General features: G+C 26.3%; 1 protein-coding gene across 1 annotated transcript; it reads left to right on the top strand.

Moving 5' to 3' along the window:
- The first annotated feature begins 3,050 nt into the window (after positions 1-3,050).
- LOC132920723 (uncharacterized) lies at positions 3,051-12,721 on the top strand. The gene is given in 8 exon segments (XM_060983355.1): positions 3,051-4,241; positions 4,352-4,576; positions 4,702-4,953; positions 5,071-5,250; positions 9,092-9,997; positions 10,106-10,330; positions 11,591-11,842; positions 12,011-12,721. Coding segments are annotated over 8 exon segments (3,105 nt in total). The 5' UTR covers positions 3,051-3,346; the 3' UTR covers positions 12,181-12,721.
- The last annotated feature ends 3,885 nt before the right edge of the window (positions 12,722-16,606 follow it).

Here is a 16,606-nt window from a genome sequence, read left to right as displayed (position 1 = left end):
GGACTTAGAATTTGGAATCTGTCCCATGGGTAATGACTCGCTGAGACCCCCCCTCCTATTCCTAAATACGCGATTGAATAACTAATGCAGAATGTATAGGTATAAAATACGTGATGTATATTGTACACATTACGCTAATCTGGAATTGATTTAACTAGATATATTATTAAGGAATAGATGATGCACGATCATGAAAATTATGTTACGTAGTGTGTTATACATATGAATTTATTATAAAAAAATTTTGATAAGTGTACGCTATTTATTATATACAGATTATGTGCTTGAAATGTTGTGTACAATTAATTATTACACGTGTGTTATTTTGTAATTATATGTACCTATATATGTATAATGATGTAATGTTGTATTATTATACAGTGCCTATTTATGTAAATATGTAATTAATAATGATACGTAACATGATGATATCATAGTCCATCATGGTAATAAAAAAAAAGGTAAGCATGTGGGTACCGCTCTGATGAAGTACATATTAGTATAATACTAATAATATTATTACAATATGTCCAATGTAATTAAATCACAGAATTCGGTGGTTAAACCATCACCAAGTAATAATTAACTTACTAATTAGACGAATTTAGAGTGGTGAGTGATGGAAACTATGACGATTAATTTAGCTAAAAGAACACTCAATGATTACAAATTAACTAAGCTTTTACAAGGTTAATGTAGTAACTTGTCTTAATTTTAAAATAACTTTGACCCTAATTTCTCAAATTCATGGTATATTTTACATATGAATTTAACTGCAATGATGATGTAAATTCAACTATAAGACAGCCTTAGCACAAAATCGACGTTCAAATGTGTACAGCATTGACAATTGTTATAGTTAAAACCACTCCAAATTTCTATGAAAGTAGGTGTCGAGTGGGTCACAGTTATGGTCGTGTTAAATTTGAATTCAATGATAGATGTATAATTATATAATAAAAACAATTCTAATCGGAGACGGTCTGTCAGCCTAAATCACCAAGTATATTTCATGATATAGCTATAAAATTAATTAATTTTACTTTTAGTATAATGGTAGGTTGATATAATTTTTTCCTGAAAAAGTTGCATTTATTATATTATTAGTAATTAATTATTATAATAATATGTATTTATACCATTCTATATCAACTTATGTAAATGAAACTCAAAATTTAATAACATTTTTTATAAATACTTTACAACAGTAAAAATTTCATAGTATAAATTTATAATTTCTTAAAATAAATTTAAAATGTCATTACTCATTACGTATTATAAAATTCATAATTATATAATGTTCGTAAATGTTTTAAATTCTCACAAATAATATTTTTAAATTAAAACAAAATAATTAACATCGCTATTCATCGTTTTATATAGTTACGATAATCTCAGTAACTGCATAATAAAACAAGGAAAATATATGATTAAAAAAATTACGATCCTAAAACTCAGGTTATTTGCATGCATTAAAAAAAAATGTAATCACAATACTGCATGAAACTTAAAAATATTATTTCAGCGAAAAATATGCTAAATGATTTAAATGTTAAAAAAAATTAGAAATAATAAAATACAAAATATTGATAATAGTTTAGTGTAGTTATAATGATAATTGATAATATAATGATGGGGCCCATTTTACACACATGCCCGGATTACATATACCTATTTATGTACGAGTTTTTTTAAAAACATGATTACGTGTGTAGTTTTACATCAGAAAAAAATGTGAGATGTCTGTTATTTTATATACTCATTAATCACCGAATTAATACTCAATCGGGAGCAATTATTTGTGTATTACCTATATATGTTCTTAATATTTAAAATTTTCAATTTTGAATTTCCCGTTCTTTATAATAGTTTAATAAGTACTTTGGATTTTTTAGGCTCTAAAGATGGTAGGTACCTAATAGAAGCCATATTCTGGGATGACATACATTTATAACTATATATTTATACTAATGAATATACCTAATAGCAAACTCTTGTGTTTAAACCCTATATATTATCATCATTTTCTATAATCAGCATAAACTATATAGGTAGGTAAAAGTCTGTATAAACATAAGTTTTATATTATGTACAAATTATTTATTTACAACATAGTTGGGCATCATACGAATAAAATTTTATTTAGATGATTATTTAGATAATATTTTATTCGAATAAAAAATTATTCGACTAATTTCCAAACCAAGTTATTTGAATAATTTTCAGTAATTTTATCTTGGTTAACACATGGTTGATATTTTGTCATTGTATTTTAAGTTCACGATTGTAAATCTTCTTTTATAAATAAATCGAAAAATTCTATTAATCAAACAGTATAGAACTATTTAAAGAAGAAACTAGAGAGTAAAGAATTTGAATATATTTGTATTTTGTATTAGCATTATGTTTAGAAATTATTCAATTATATTTTTATTCCAATAATTATAAAAAAAAAATCATTTGAATAATTTTTTATTCAAATAATTATCTAAGTAATATTTTACCTAACTCTACTGCGCAGAAGGTATGGATTAATAATATTATACCGTTTTTATACAACCATGATTAAAATGATTGAAGTTTATTGTTAAGTAGGTACCTACTTACGAAAAAGTTTTGATTTTGATCATGATAATAATAGGAATTATACGTTTGTAAAAAATTCGTTAAAGTTGTATAGGTATCTAGGTAACTAATAGAGAGGACTATAGTATAACGTATGACGAATTCACTCGAAAAATCGTTTCATGTTTGCAATTATTAGAACTTACATATTTTCATACATCATTGGAAATCGATCTCGACATTTAAAACTTTTAATGCCACAATACGACATTATAGTAAAACTGCATGAAAAAAAAAAATTTTTTTTTTTAGGTTAATTATGCCGTAAACCATAATCACATAGATTCACGTGTCTGACCTCTATTTTGTCAAATGATTTTAATGTACCCATCGTGATATAAAATGTACGATCTATTATGTAGAAGATCACTACTCACTGACGACTATATAACACTGCTGCACCCGTCTAATCTATATGGCAGTTGATAACAATATATATTATATATAGATCAGTGGTCACTAATTTATTATGCTGCACTACAATCTGCACTTTGCGTAATATAAAATCAATAATTATTCATATAATTTCAGAAGTTTCGTATTCCCTCCACAAATAGATTATATCATCTTGAAAGCTAATTTAAAAATTATAAAAAAAACGAAAACCAATTACGTTTTCACAGTTATGAATTCAAAGCAGGATTTAGTAATCCATTACACACTCGTACTCTGTAGGTGTCCCCTGCAATAATTTAAAATTAAGTTACATTATTTTATAACCATGATTTCGTACCTGGCCAATTTGCTATTTGACAACATTATTTTGAGTTTGATTATTGTTTGTACGTTTCTTTATTATTATACGACGTCAACGTATGATACATGGAAGAAATTAAATGTGCCGTACGCAAAACCGGTGCCTTTTTTTGGGAATATATTCAAAATGTTCACAGGATTAGAGCATCAAGTGGACGCGTTTGGACGAATTTATCAACAATTTCCCAATGATAAATTTTGTGGGTTTTATCAAATGAGTACACCGTTTTTGATGGTTCGCGATCCAGAGTTGATCAATTCGATGATTATCAAAGACTTCTCGTACTTTACCGACCACGGTATTGACATGAATCCTTCCGTAAATGTAATGGCGAGAAGCTTGTTTTTTGCGACCGGACAAAAATGGAAAATAATGAGACAAAAATTAAGTCCGGGATTCACGTCTGGTAAGCTCAAAGGTACGCACGAACAGATCCAAGAGTGTAGCGACCAGTTGACAAACTGTATTAATGAGAAATCCACAGAAACCGACGGAATTGAAGTATATGAACTCGTTGGAAATTTAGCCACTGATGTAATTGGAACGTGTGCATTTGGTATGAAATTAGATACAATTAATAACGATAATTCAAGCTTTAGACAAAATGTAAAGAAAGTGTTCAAACCCAGTGGTAAAGTAATTTTCCTTCAAATACTTGGAGTGCTATTTCCAAAAATTGTTAAGTTCTTAAAACTTCAAACTTCTCCGGTGGACGTAGATGCCATTAATTTTTTCCATTCCGTGTTTGGTGAAGTCATCGATTATAGGACCAAAAATGATGTTGTTAGGAACGATCTGACACAAACTTTAATGAAAGCAAGACAGGATTTAGTAATAAGCAGTGATTATAAAGGAGAAGGTAAGATATTTTTTGAAAAGTCTATAATAATTTATACTTAAACATATACGTATTATTATGACCTTATATAGTTATATTCAGATTATTAATTATAAATTTTATGTTTATAGAAAAGTATTGTGAATTAGATATAATTGCAAATGCAATGTTGTTGTTTACGGCTGGTTCTGAAACTGTAACTGCCACAGCATCTTTTTGTTTTTACGAGTTGGCATTGAACAAAGATATCCAAGACAGATTACGTGCCGAGATAATTTCGTCGAAAATAAAATATGGTGGACAACTTAACAATGAATTTTTGGAAGATCTTCATTACGCTGATATGGTTTTAGATGGTAATAATAATAAACATGTTAATATATCAATAAAAATCTTTTGTAGTTTTGACACAGTAGAAAAATGAACATTTAAATAATTATTTTTATTAGAAATCCATTTTATAAGAATTTTGTTATTTTAGAAACTCATCGTAAATACACCATAATTACGGCCTTATTGAGAGGAGCTACACAAGATTATAACGTACCTGGGGAGTCATTAATAATTGAAAAAGGACAAAAAATTTTAATACCAATATATAGTATACATCATGATCCAAAGTATTATCCAAATCCCGATACTTTCGATCCGGAAAGATTTACTGCAGAAGAAAAATCTAAACGACCGAACGGAACATTTTTACCATTTGGTGATGGACCTCGTCATTGTATAGGTATATTGATGTTCCAAATACGAATATATACTATGTATACATAACTTTATTGGCCGTTAATCATTAATCATTATTCATTATGCAAAACTAAATATCATTAATAATATATTTTTATAGGAAAACGTTTCGCTGAATTGGAGTTGAAAATAATTCTATCAAAAATATTATCAAAATTTAAAATTTCACCTTGTGAAAAAACGGAAATACCGCTACAAATGAAAAAAGAACGTGGGATAACTTCACCGAAAAATGGAATTTGGTTAAGTTTTAGGCCGATTGTGGATTAATATACATATTATAATGTATACTTAAATATAAAAAACAATTGACTTAAATCTTAAAAAGTAATTAAAATATATTTTGTAGTTAATACAATAATGATATCTACATTATATTTTATTACTTAAACTAAGTATTAAATTAACTATTTTTTCAATATTTAAATGATTTAATTGCATATTTTTAGTTATATTATGTAAAGATCGAATATATAATGAGTTTATAACGTAATAAAAATAACATTAATTTGTAATATAATAATTGCATAAATATAATATTGACATTTGACTTAATATTTTAATGATGTTATGTAGTTATATGGTGTATGATTTTATGTGATTATTTTGATGTTATAAATACATGATGTCGTACAGTCAAAGGTAAGCGACCGTCTAGAATTCACACTTTATGTTCAAGATATTTTCAGTTCATGGCTTAGCAGTGTCATTTGTTATTACAAGGGTGCATCTGTTAAATTACGATTAGTTGTAAATTAAATTTTTTTTACATTATTATATTACCGGATTACCTAAACGGCTATACATGCATTATGAATGTCCAGTTACTTAATATACAACCATAAACTATATTCTACAATATAATATATAGTATATAATATACATCATAAAATAAACTAAGACAAGTATAGTAAAATTTTATAGTAATGTATATATGTATACGGATTATACAATTAGTAAAACTGATGGTACCTTTATGTGGCATCATATAACTTTTACTCTTCACATGACGAGGAAACCATCCATTAATAATACTTCGTTGATGGTTCCACTGTAGTCTGTACTTATTTTTAAATTATGCTCAAAGGTTAGAATTTATATATAGGTTGATTCTTTTATCATTAAATAATCATTATTTCAAAAAGTGTTGACTTTTTTCAATTCTTTTTCTTCAAAATTATTATTTTTATGATTTTCTAAAACTGTTAAACATTTTTATTTTTTTCACCCTTATATTTAACAGTGAAATCACTATAAACTTTAGATTTTCAAATTGTAGCCTTTATTTAAAATATCATAAAATAGTAGAGTTACTTTTTTTTTATTAATTTTTAACGTTAAAATTATTATTTTTTATTTAACCGTTATAGTGAGTTATAGATGCTCAAAGTTAGGGGGTTTAACGTTTTTTAGGTGTTCGTCCTACAGGTTATTACGGCTACGAGACGTTGGTAACTGCCGTTTGAAAAGCTATCTCTTTAAAAAGATTAACAAAAAATTATAATTTGAACATTAAAATTAATAAAAAAAGCCCCATTAATTAAGTACATTTTAAATATAAGTTGCCATTTGAAAATCAAAAGTTGATAGTGTTTTCACTATTAAATAAAAGGGTGAAGAAAATAAAAATATCATTCAATTTGAGAAAATTATGAAACCAAATATTTTGAAAAAATAAAAAAGTCGATATTTGACGAAAATTTAATGATAAAATAATCACCCTGTATTATATGGTATATCATTTTTACTGACTTTATTATAAAAGTACATTTTAATTGGTGCATATAATATTATAATAGCCTACGTCATACATAATGTGGCTACAAAATACAATAAATAGTAGGTATTTATAATAAATGCTATGTATAATACCACATTACCATGTAATTCGTATTTGTAAAACAATTAAATTTATAAGCTCATTATTGTAGATACATATTATACTAATCCCTTATACTAGTTGTATATATAATTAAGATAATATTACTTCGTATTAAACACTAATACAAAAATATACATTATATAAAATTGTAAAACAAAAGCTTACTAAGCGGTTGGTATTATTCTATCGCGGAGCGACAACGCACATAAAGTACCTACACGTTGCGTCGTACTATCGTAATATCTTATAAGTTATAACTATATTAATAAATTGTATAAGGATATTTAAATACTATGTAATTATACATAAATATACAGTGATGTATTTTTAGATTCCAGGAGGTCTAAGAAATAAGTAAATTTATAATATTATAAAAAATACAACATAATATGAGTAATGAATTAATAATAATTATATTATTCCGTTATTATTATATATACCTACAAATTAATAGTTTTTTTTTTGCTAGTTCATCAATAATTTTTTTAGGTGTTATGAACCTTTTATTTTTCTTCGAGGGAGAATGAGACCCGAGACCCCTCCCCTCTAATATACGCCACGCCACTGTGCACCTATATTAAATAATAATATAGGTCCTATATATTATACAGCATAACAGTATCACAAAGTTGGTTGTATATAAAAGTGCTTATACAAACATTTTTTAGCGAATGATTGGTAAAATGTAGAAACATTTCATTATCTTCTCACCACACAAACATGACACGAAAATATGTCTTTATCCACTGATAGGTACTATTATATAATATTGTTACAACTGATTTATAAATAATTATAAGCATATTAATATTAAATTCATTTCATTCGTAAGTATAATGCTTAACTTATTAGTTAATATAGTTTATGTTAATTTAATCATTAATATGTATTGGAAGAATTTTCTCTTGTTGATCAACAAACATGGTAGGATATGGAAGAATGGTACTGCCACATTGGAAAAAATGAATGAAAATATTATAAGCACTATTTTGAAACTCAAACAAAATTATTTGGGTGTTTATTGTCAATAGCCGTATCATTTTATTGGGTTACATATTTATTTTTTAACTGAATATTTGACCCCACAAATTATGATTAGCATTTTATAATTCTCGATTTTTGTTTTAAACATTATCCCTTTACTATCATTTAAGTTTAAATAAAAATGTAAAATTATTCAAAAGCTAAAATTCACTACGGTATTTAATATACATATATTTTTAATACACAATTATTATAGAATATGTTTTAGATGTCAATATGTGTTATGTCAACTAATCGCTAGAATTATTTCAAGTATATCAAGTCAGAATTAATATAAATATAGGTATCAAGTCTCGGGTAAATGACTGATATTTCATAGACCTGTTTATAAAAAGAATAAAGATACTTAAAATGTATGTACTTAAGGTAAAAAAATGTATTATCAATAAGCAAATATGTAATACAAAAGAAAAACATAAGATAATATGCAAAACACATCGATTGTTTTTAATTTTTTTATAAAATCAATTAAATTAAACATATCATTATAAATATACCACTCAACAGGAAAAAAAATGTGAAATGAACGAAATGCTGTCCAAGGTTAGTGATTGCACGTAAGTAGTAATCCCAGTATAGTTAATAACCATATTAGTTTGACTTTATTGAGAAATATAAATCAAATTATATTGTTAATTAAAAATGTAAATATCTCTATACCTAGTACTCTGACCTTACCTAACTTTTTTACATTTTTAACTAAAAAATTAGAGGTGGTGTGGATGTTAGTCATTCAACTTTCCTGTCATCCAAGGCCGGATCTAGCATATTTTTTTTACCCGGGGCAAAGTATAAATTAGCGCCCTTTCATAATTCAGTCCCCTTCTATTATGCCACTGTTGTTTAGTCATTTTGCATCCTCCGACCAAGTGCCCCGGTTCGCCCCCTCTAGATTCGGCCCTACTGTCACCTTCGTTCATTAAATATAATCAATTACAAGGACATAATAAATTATTTATACAGACTAGGCTCTCTGATAAGATTGCCCTTCGGTCTAATCTCATTGCAATATTATTTATTATTGTAGTGATATCTGTAAAACCATACAAAGTCCACTGATAAATTAAGTCTATCGCGATATATTTGACAGACAGAACAAATAAATAGGTATAGGTAATTAACGCAGCTTACATAGGTGTGTAAAAAATTCAATATTTATATAGTTCATTCTAATAAGTCACTATAATATAATCACTAATACAAATGATTGCGTATTTGAGAAATTGTTTTTTCGATCCTATTATTTTATGTCTTATTATTATTTGTACATTTCTTTACTATTATTCAACATCAACTTACGATAAATGGAAAAAATTAAATGTTCTCCATATAGAACCGGTCCCTTTGTTCGGGAATATATTCAAAATGACAATTGGATTAGAACGGCAAATAAGTTCGTTCGGTCGAATTTATCATCGATTTCCTGGAGCGAAAATTTGTGGGTTTTATCAAATGAGAACTCCGTTTTTGATGATTCGCGATCCAGAATTGATCAATACGATTATGATCAAAGATTTCTCGCATTTCACTGACCACGGTTTTGACAATGACGAGTCAGTTAACATAATGGCGAGAAGCTTGTTTTTTTCGAACGGACAAAAATGGAAAATAATGAGACAAAAACTAAGTCAGGGATTCACATCGGGTAACCTCAAAGGAACACACCAACAAATCCGAGAGTGTACTGATCAACTGTTGAATTGTATTAACGAAAAATCTGACCAGAAAACTGAAGGCATAGAAGTGAGCCAAATCGTCAAAAATTTAACCATTGACGTCATTGGAACGTGTGCTTTTGGTATGAAATTGGACATCATTAACAGTGAAAATAATTTCAACTTCAAAAAATATGTAAATAGAATACTAAAACCCAATGGTAAAATAATTTTCTTTCAAAATATACTCGGAATGCTGTTTCCGAAAATTATGAAGTTGTTAAAAATACAAACAGTTGACGTTGATGCTACTAATTTTTTTTATTCGGTGTTTAGAGAAGTCATTGATTACAGGACTGAACATAATGTGGATAGAAACGACATCACACAAACCTTAATGAAAGCTAGAAATGATTTTGTATTAAAAAACGAGTCGACAGGCGGTGGTAAGACATAATGTTTGAGAATCTGGCAATAATCTACGTTATATTTTTATACATAGATTTGCATTATTTAACTTTCAAACTAGGTATTAACTTAATTTTTAATCATAGTAAACTATTGTGAATTGGATATCATTTCGAACGCAATGTTTTTGTTTGCTGCTGGTACAGAAACTGTAGCTGCCATAGCATCTTTTTGTTTTTACGAGTTGGCATTGAACAAAGATATCCAAGACAGATTACGTGCCGAGATAATTTCGTCGAAAATAAAATATGGTGGACAGTTCAACAATGAATTTTTGGAGGATCTTCACTATGCCGAAATTGTTATAAATGGTAATGCATATACATATACATTTTATTGATTATCCTACAGAGATATTCTGCGATAGGCATTTTAAAGTGTTAGTATCCTATGGTTCCTACACAGATAAACAATGTTAATATTAATATTTTATGATTTAGCAGTGTTCTGAGTAAACAACATCGATTAATATACCAAATAATTTTATTTTAAAATTATAATCATAGGTATATACTAATGTTCAATATTAAACTGCTTGTACAATTTTTAACGAGAAATGATTTAAAATTATAATTTATTTGATACATTAATAATGTATTTTAATTAAGAAAAATGTTTATTTAAAATTAAGTGGCTCATTTGTACAAGTTCTTAAATCTTAACGAGTTATATGTAAATTTAAAAATATTCTATTTTTTCGAATTTATATAAAAGAAGAAGACACCATTGCACTGCACTGATATAATATTATTGGTTATCTATATTTATTATTTTTATATAAACTTCAATAATTATTAACATTTTTGGCATTTAACTATTTAATTTTGTATTCTAAATCAGTATTATGAGTAGTTTTCAATAAACTCAATGTTAACCAAAGTGTGCATAATAAATATTAATAGTATCGTCTCATGGTGAAATTCGACTATTAAATTGTAAAATTAAAACTTTAATTGATTAGTAGGTATTGCATTTATTATCGCAGATACAGTTTAGTTGTCGGCGTTTATACTTCTTCATATTTTATACTAAGTAAAAAAATAGGTAGGTCGTAGGTGTTTCGTACGTATTTTCGATTTTGAGTTTACAAATTGCTACAAATAAATACGGATATTATCTTTTGATAAATTTAAATAATAAATTATAAATAACTATTATTTAAATACATTTATATAATTTATAATTTAATTTATGTAATTGGTTAGGTTATTATTGCATTTTTTATATTTCGTGTTACATTACTTCGCTTGGTAAAATTGTTTTAATTAAATTTTACTGAGCAGACGATACAACTGGTGTAATTTTATTTTTGTATTTTATCTGCCTTCTTTTATAGAATGAAATGTAGCTTATTAAATGTGGCTACAATAGCTTTACAATAAGTCAATAACACATCTATTTTTTCACTATTGTATGTATATATGATGTTATTTGTATGATAAAAAAAAGTTGTTGCCTATTAACATTATATGACAGGTATTTACTATTGCTAGCTAGTTAATATTAATTTTACATTATCAGATTGCTTACTTACATTATTAAATTATAAATAAATTGTAATATCTTTTCAGAGACTCTTCGTAAATACACTATAGTTACGACCTTAGTAAGAATAGCTACTCAGAATTACAACGTACCCAGTGAATCATTAATAATTGAAAAGGGACAAAAAATTTTAATACCAATATATAATATACATCATGATCCAAAGTATTATCCACATCCCGATATTTTTGATCCGGAAAGATTTACTGTTGAAGAAAAATCTAAACGACCTAATGGTACCTTTTTGCCATTTGGCGATGGACCTCGCCATTGCATAGGTAAACATAAACATACTATTATTACATATATATATATATATATATATATATTATATTCAATATGTACAAATAATAACTACAATTGGGATAGTCTGTATTGATCATTTTCATACTTTATAGTTTATACTAATAAAATAATTTAATTTAATTTTAACTGGATTGTTACAGGAAAACGTTTTGCTGAATTAGAATTGAAATTGATTATATCAAAAATGTTATCCAAGTTTGAAATTTTACCTTGTGAAAAAACTGAAATTCCTCTTAAATTTAAAACAGAACGTGGAATTATCGCGCCAAAAAACGGCATTTGGTTAAGTTTTAAAGCGATTGAGAATTAATTAAAAAGTTAAAAAATTAAATTTTTGATTCATAATAGAGTCCCCTAAAAAATAAAAAAATATATACTGACCTAAATCGTTGTTTATATAAAATAGTAAGTGAATATAATATAAGATATTACATTGATTATTTAAGGAGAATCGCATATACCTAATATTTTTTTTAAATAATATACCATGTAACCATGTGTTATACAACATATTTATAAAACTTAATTGTTGTATACTTTAATAATAATATGATATTAATATAATATTATTTATTTTGTATTTTTAAAATTGTATTATTCTAAAAATTGTTTATTAATTACCTGCGGCGTGCCGGCGCCAAGATACCCTACGCCGAAAGTCGAAACTGCCACGCCGAATTATCCTCGTGCCGAAATGTCTGATTCCATTCATAATAATAGTAATAATAACTAATAAGTGATTCTTAAATGTAATACTTTTGATTTAGGACATTTAGGTATATTTTAAGCACCTATAATGCGATAAGAAGTTTTGCTTTAACACAAAAAAGTATAATAATACAACATTTAAACATTTTTAATATTTCATAGTTAAAGATTTAACCATGATTATTTGTTTTAGCTACGATTTACGAACATCTAAAATATTTTTAGGGGTTAGTTCAACAAATGTATGTGTTTTATAAAATTATCCTTTCATATTATATTGTTGTAGACTAAACAGTTTTTAAATCGTATTTGTGGAATTCAACAATTTAAAAAATAACATTTTTGAACAGCTTGATTTATACAGATTGAACTTTTCAATATACTTATATGAGTGTCTATATCATATTTTATGATTATAAAATTCAAAAATATAGAATTAACACATAAGACAGAACATTCGTGGGTTTATAATATATGTATATGTATATGAATTATATTAATATTATATTATGATTTTGATAAAGTTAATTGAAATTTGTGTTTTTTAGGCTGTGAAGTAGATTATTTTTTTTTGTGAATTTGAATATAAATAAAAATAAATTATTACAAATTTTCATTTTTTTTTGAGTTGTTATTTTAGTGGCATTATGATTTATGAAAAGCGTCAATGCATTAATGTGCTCGTTCAAAAACGCTCAACGGTGGTGCGATTTTATGTGTATAATAAATAATAATAATAATACGCATACCTATTATAAAGTATATCTTCTACGTTTACCCAAAATTTTTTTAATGCGATTTTTAAATTGTTGAGAACGGTATTAGTTTTTGTTCTTGTATATTGTAATCATAGGCGTAAATTTGGCATATTAGAAGGGGGGCTAAAATTATAAACATGGAACAGGTCCGCGATGGGGGACTTTGCCCCCGCACCCCTACATATACATTTTATAATTTTATTGTAACATTTAGATATTATAGAAAATTATAAATAGTTTAAAATTATTTATTTAAAAAAACCACAGATTTTAATTTAATTAGTAATAACATTTTCTTTATATTAATTTAACATTATATATTTAAGTTCAATGTTCAATGTATAAATTGTATACATAGTTGTAGTGTATTATTTAGTTTTAGTTTCAATAATTGTTTTTATTTTCATAGTAGAAGGCAGGGCCGTAGCAAGCGGGGGCGAGAGGTTCTCAGAGGGCGCAAAAATGAAAAATTTGCATTTTATGTTAAAAATTACAACGGTCAATTTTTATATTTTACTTACAAAAACTTCAACGTATTCTATATTATTTGAGCAATTGTTGAAAATAATATTTAATGATCATAATATATTAATATCTTTATATAAAAGTATAAAACCAATACTAGTTAATAAATACAATCGATCAATGTACAGAAAGTCTTTAGACTTTTATAGTTTTATATGATGTGTCCGTAGTCAATATTATATGTTTAAACATTAAACATAATAATATAATAATAATATATTATTGTAGAGATTATCTATATTAGTTATTTTTATTAAGTTGTTTTGTGGAAATGTGGAATTACCAATGATGTTTACGTTTTCGCTGTGCGTCGACCATCGACATATGAAAATATGTCTGAAATTAATGAAAATTTTGGTATTTTGTATGGTAGTAGCCTAATGGACCACTCTATGGACTATATACAAAAATGTGCAGCTGACTTATCTTTAAAATATGAAACCGATTTATATTCTTCCGATTTTATCTCTGAAATAAAAGATTTTAAATGTCAAGCATTTTCTCTTTTACCTGACTTAAGAGCTGCAACACCATTAGCCTTACTTCAATTAATTACAACATATTCTTTACGTGCTGAATATTCAAATGTGGAAACAGCTTTACGCATATTCTTGACTTTACCAATAACTGTGGCGACGTGTGAAAGGTCATTCAGTAAGTTAAAGCTCATAAAAAATTATTTAAGGTCTACAATGGGACAAGAACGAATATCTGATATGGCTATTTTATCCATTGAACATACATTGGTAAATACTTTGGATATAGACGAACTCACTGAAGACTTTGCTGGGAAAAAAGCTAGAAAAATTGCAATTTAAATGTTAGTTATAAGTAAAAGCAATATTATGTATTTATATAATTACTTACATAACTTATAAGTGTTATTATGTTAAGCTTATTATTTTTAAGTGCATTTATATTTTAAAAAGTTATTGGTTTTAATAAAATTTACAAACGCTGACATAATTATAAGGAAAAACATTATTTAAATAGCATTAATTATAAACAATATTCAGTTTTGAGTTTTTTAATAAATTAAAATATATATATATATAAGGGCGCATTTTGGAGTTTCGCCCCGGGTACAATATTTAGTTGCTACGGCACTGGTAGAAGGCATTTCTAAATTCCAATCCAATAGAAACTAAGTCATACATAAAGTTATATTTTTATTTTTATTTATTAAAATAAAAGTAATAGTAAAGAATATTACAATAATTTTCTGCGATTTTCACATTTTTGCAAATGTACTTATTACGTTATTAAAATTGATTGTTATTGTGTTATGTTGCTTTTTATGCTCAATATTGCCAAATTTGATAGCCGGTCTTCAGTTGCAGTTGAGCGAAGATATACTTTGAGAAGTTTTAGCCGATTAAAACCGAATTAAAAAAAAAAATACCTTTTAAATAATACGATCATACTTTCAATTTATGTTTATTAAAAATGTAATATAATAATATAAACATTTGACAATTTTATACTTTTTACCCTCGTACATTTAAAAAAAAACTAAACATATTATAGTTGAATAAAAAATGTATAAAATAATATAAATGAATGCACTATATGTATTCATAAATTTATCTCAAATATTAGATACCAATAGACGAAATTGGTGTGTATTTAAAATATATCAAATCCTATTTAAAAAAAAATATTTATTTTTTCATTACCTATCGAAATTTGGTAACAATAATTTGTTGTAATTGCTGAAAAATAGATTACCTTTTATATACACTAAACGATAAAATTATTGAAAAATATGCAAAAAATTCAAAATAAAATGTCGTATTACGATTATGTTTGTCGTTTTATTTATTTACAGTTATAAATCTAAGTAGGTAAGCAAGTAAACACTTATTTTCTCATTAAATTTTTATTTTATTATGTTTATGTACGTATATGAACGTTTTTATTATTTTTATTTTTGTGTCTGTCATCACGTTTTAGAGTAGTAATAGTGCTTTGATTTTTGACTTCAGCCCCTCTTTGAAAAGGAAATTGAATCTAGTTGGTACTTTGTGGTCAAAAGTAAAATATGCTGTGCAGTAGTTTCCAAAAGCGTCAGGAAAAACCCTGAAAAAGTAACGGAAAAACGGGAATTTTTTTCTTGAAATATCGATAAAACAATTATTTTTTATAATTACATTTGGTTACAAAATGGTTACAAAATTGTGTGAAAATTTCGAATCGATCGAATCATTTTGAAAGATTCCTGTTTACACGTGTGACGTCACTGTGATGACCGGCCGACTTGAAACGGTTTTAACGGGATTTGGGTTGTCAGGAATTTCGAATTTTCGATTACATTTGGTTACAAAATGGTTACAAAATTATGTGAAAATTTCGAATCGATCGAATCATTTTGAAGGGTACCGGGGTGCTGGTGTGACGTCACACCAGCACCCGGAATTAAAGTTTGAAATTCTGAACTTCCTAGTAAGTTACAAAAAAAGTTTTTGTGGTTACATTTCGTTACAAAATGATTACATAATCTTGTGAAATTTTGGTGTAAAAAATCACAACTTGGGGTGCTGGTGTGACGGACCTCAAATATAATAAATAATCAGAACAATGATTAGAACATGTGATTGGGTTTTTTAAAATCAATAATATTAAAGCAATAGGTAATTAGATAAACTATAAAAATAATTATGTATATACTTTAAATATGAAAAGTGTATTAAAACATATATATGTGTGTTTTTATTTATATTTATATTTTTTATTTATTTTAACAGA

The sequence above is a fragment of the Rhopalosiphum padi genome, chromosome 2, assembly GCF_020882245.1.
Source record: "Rhopalosiphum padi isolate XX-2018 chromosome 2, ASM2088224v1, whole genome shotgun sequence".
Lineage (NCBI taxonomy): Eukaryota > Metazoa > Arthropoda > Insecta > Hemiptera > Aphididae > Rhopalosiphum > Rhopalosiphum padi.
Note: the sequence above shows the minus strand (reverse complement) of the source record. Positions and strands in the feature narration are given on the sequence as shown.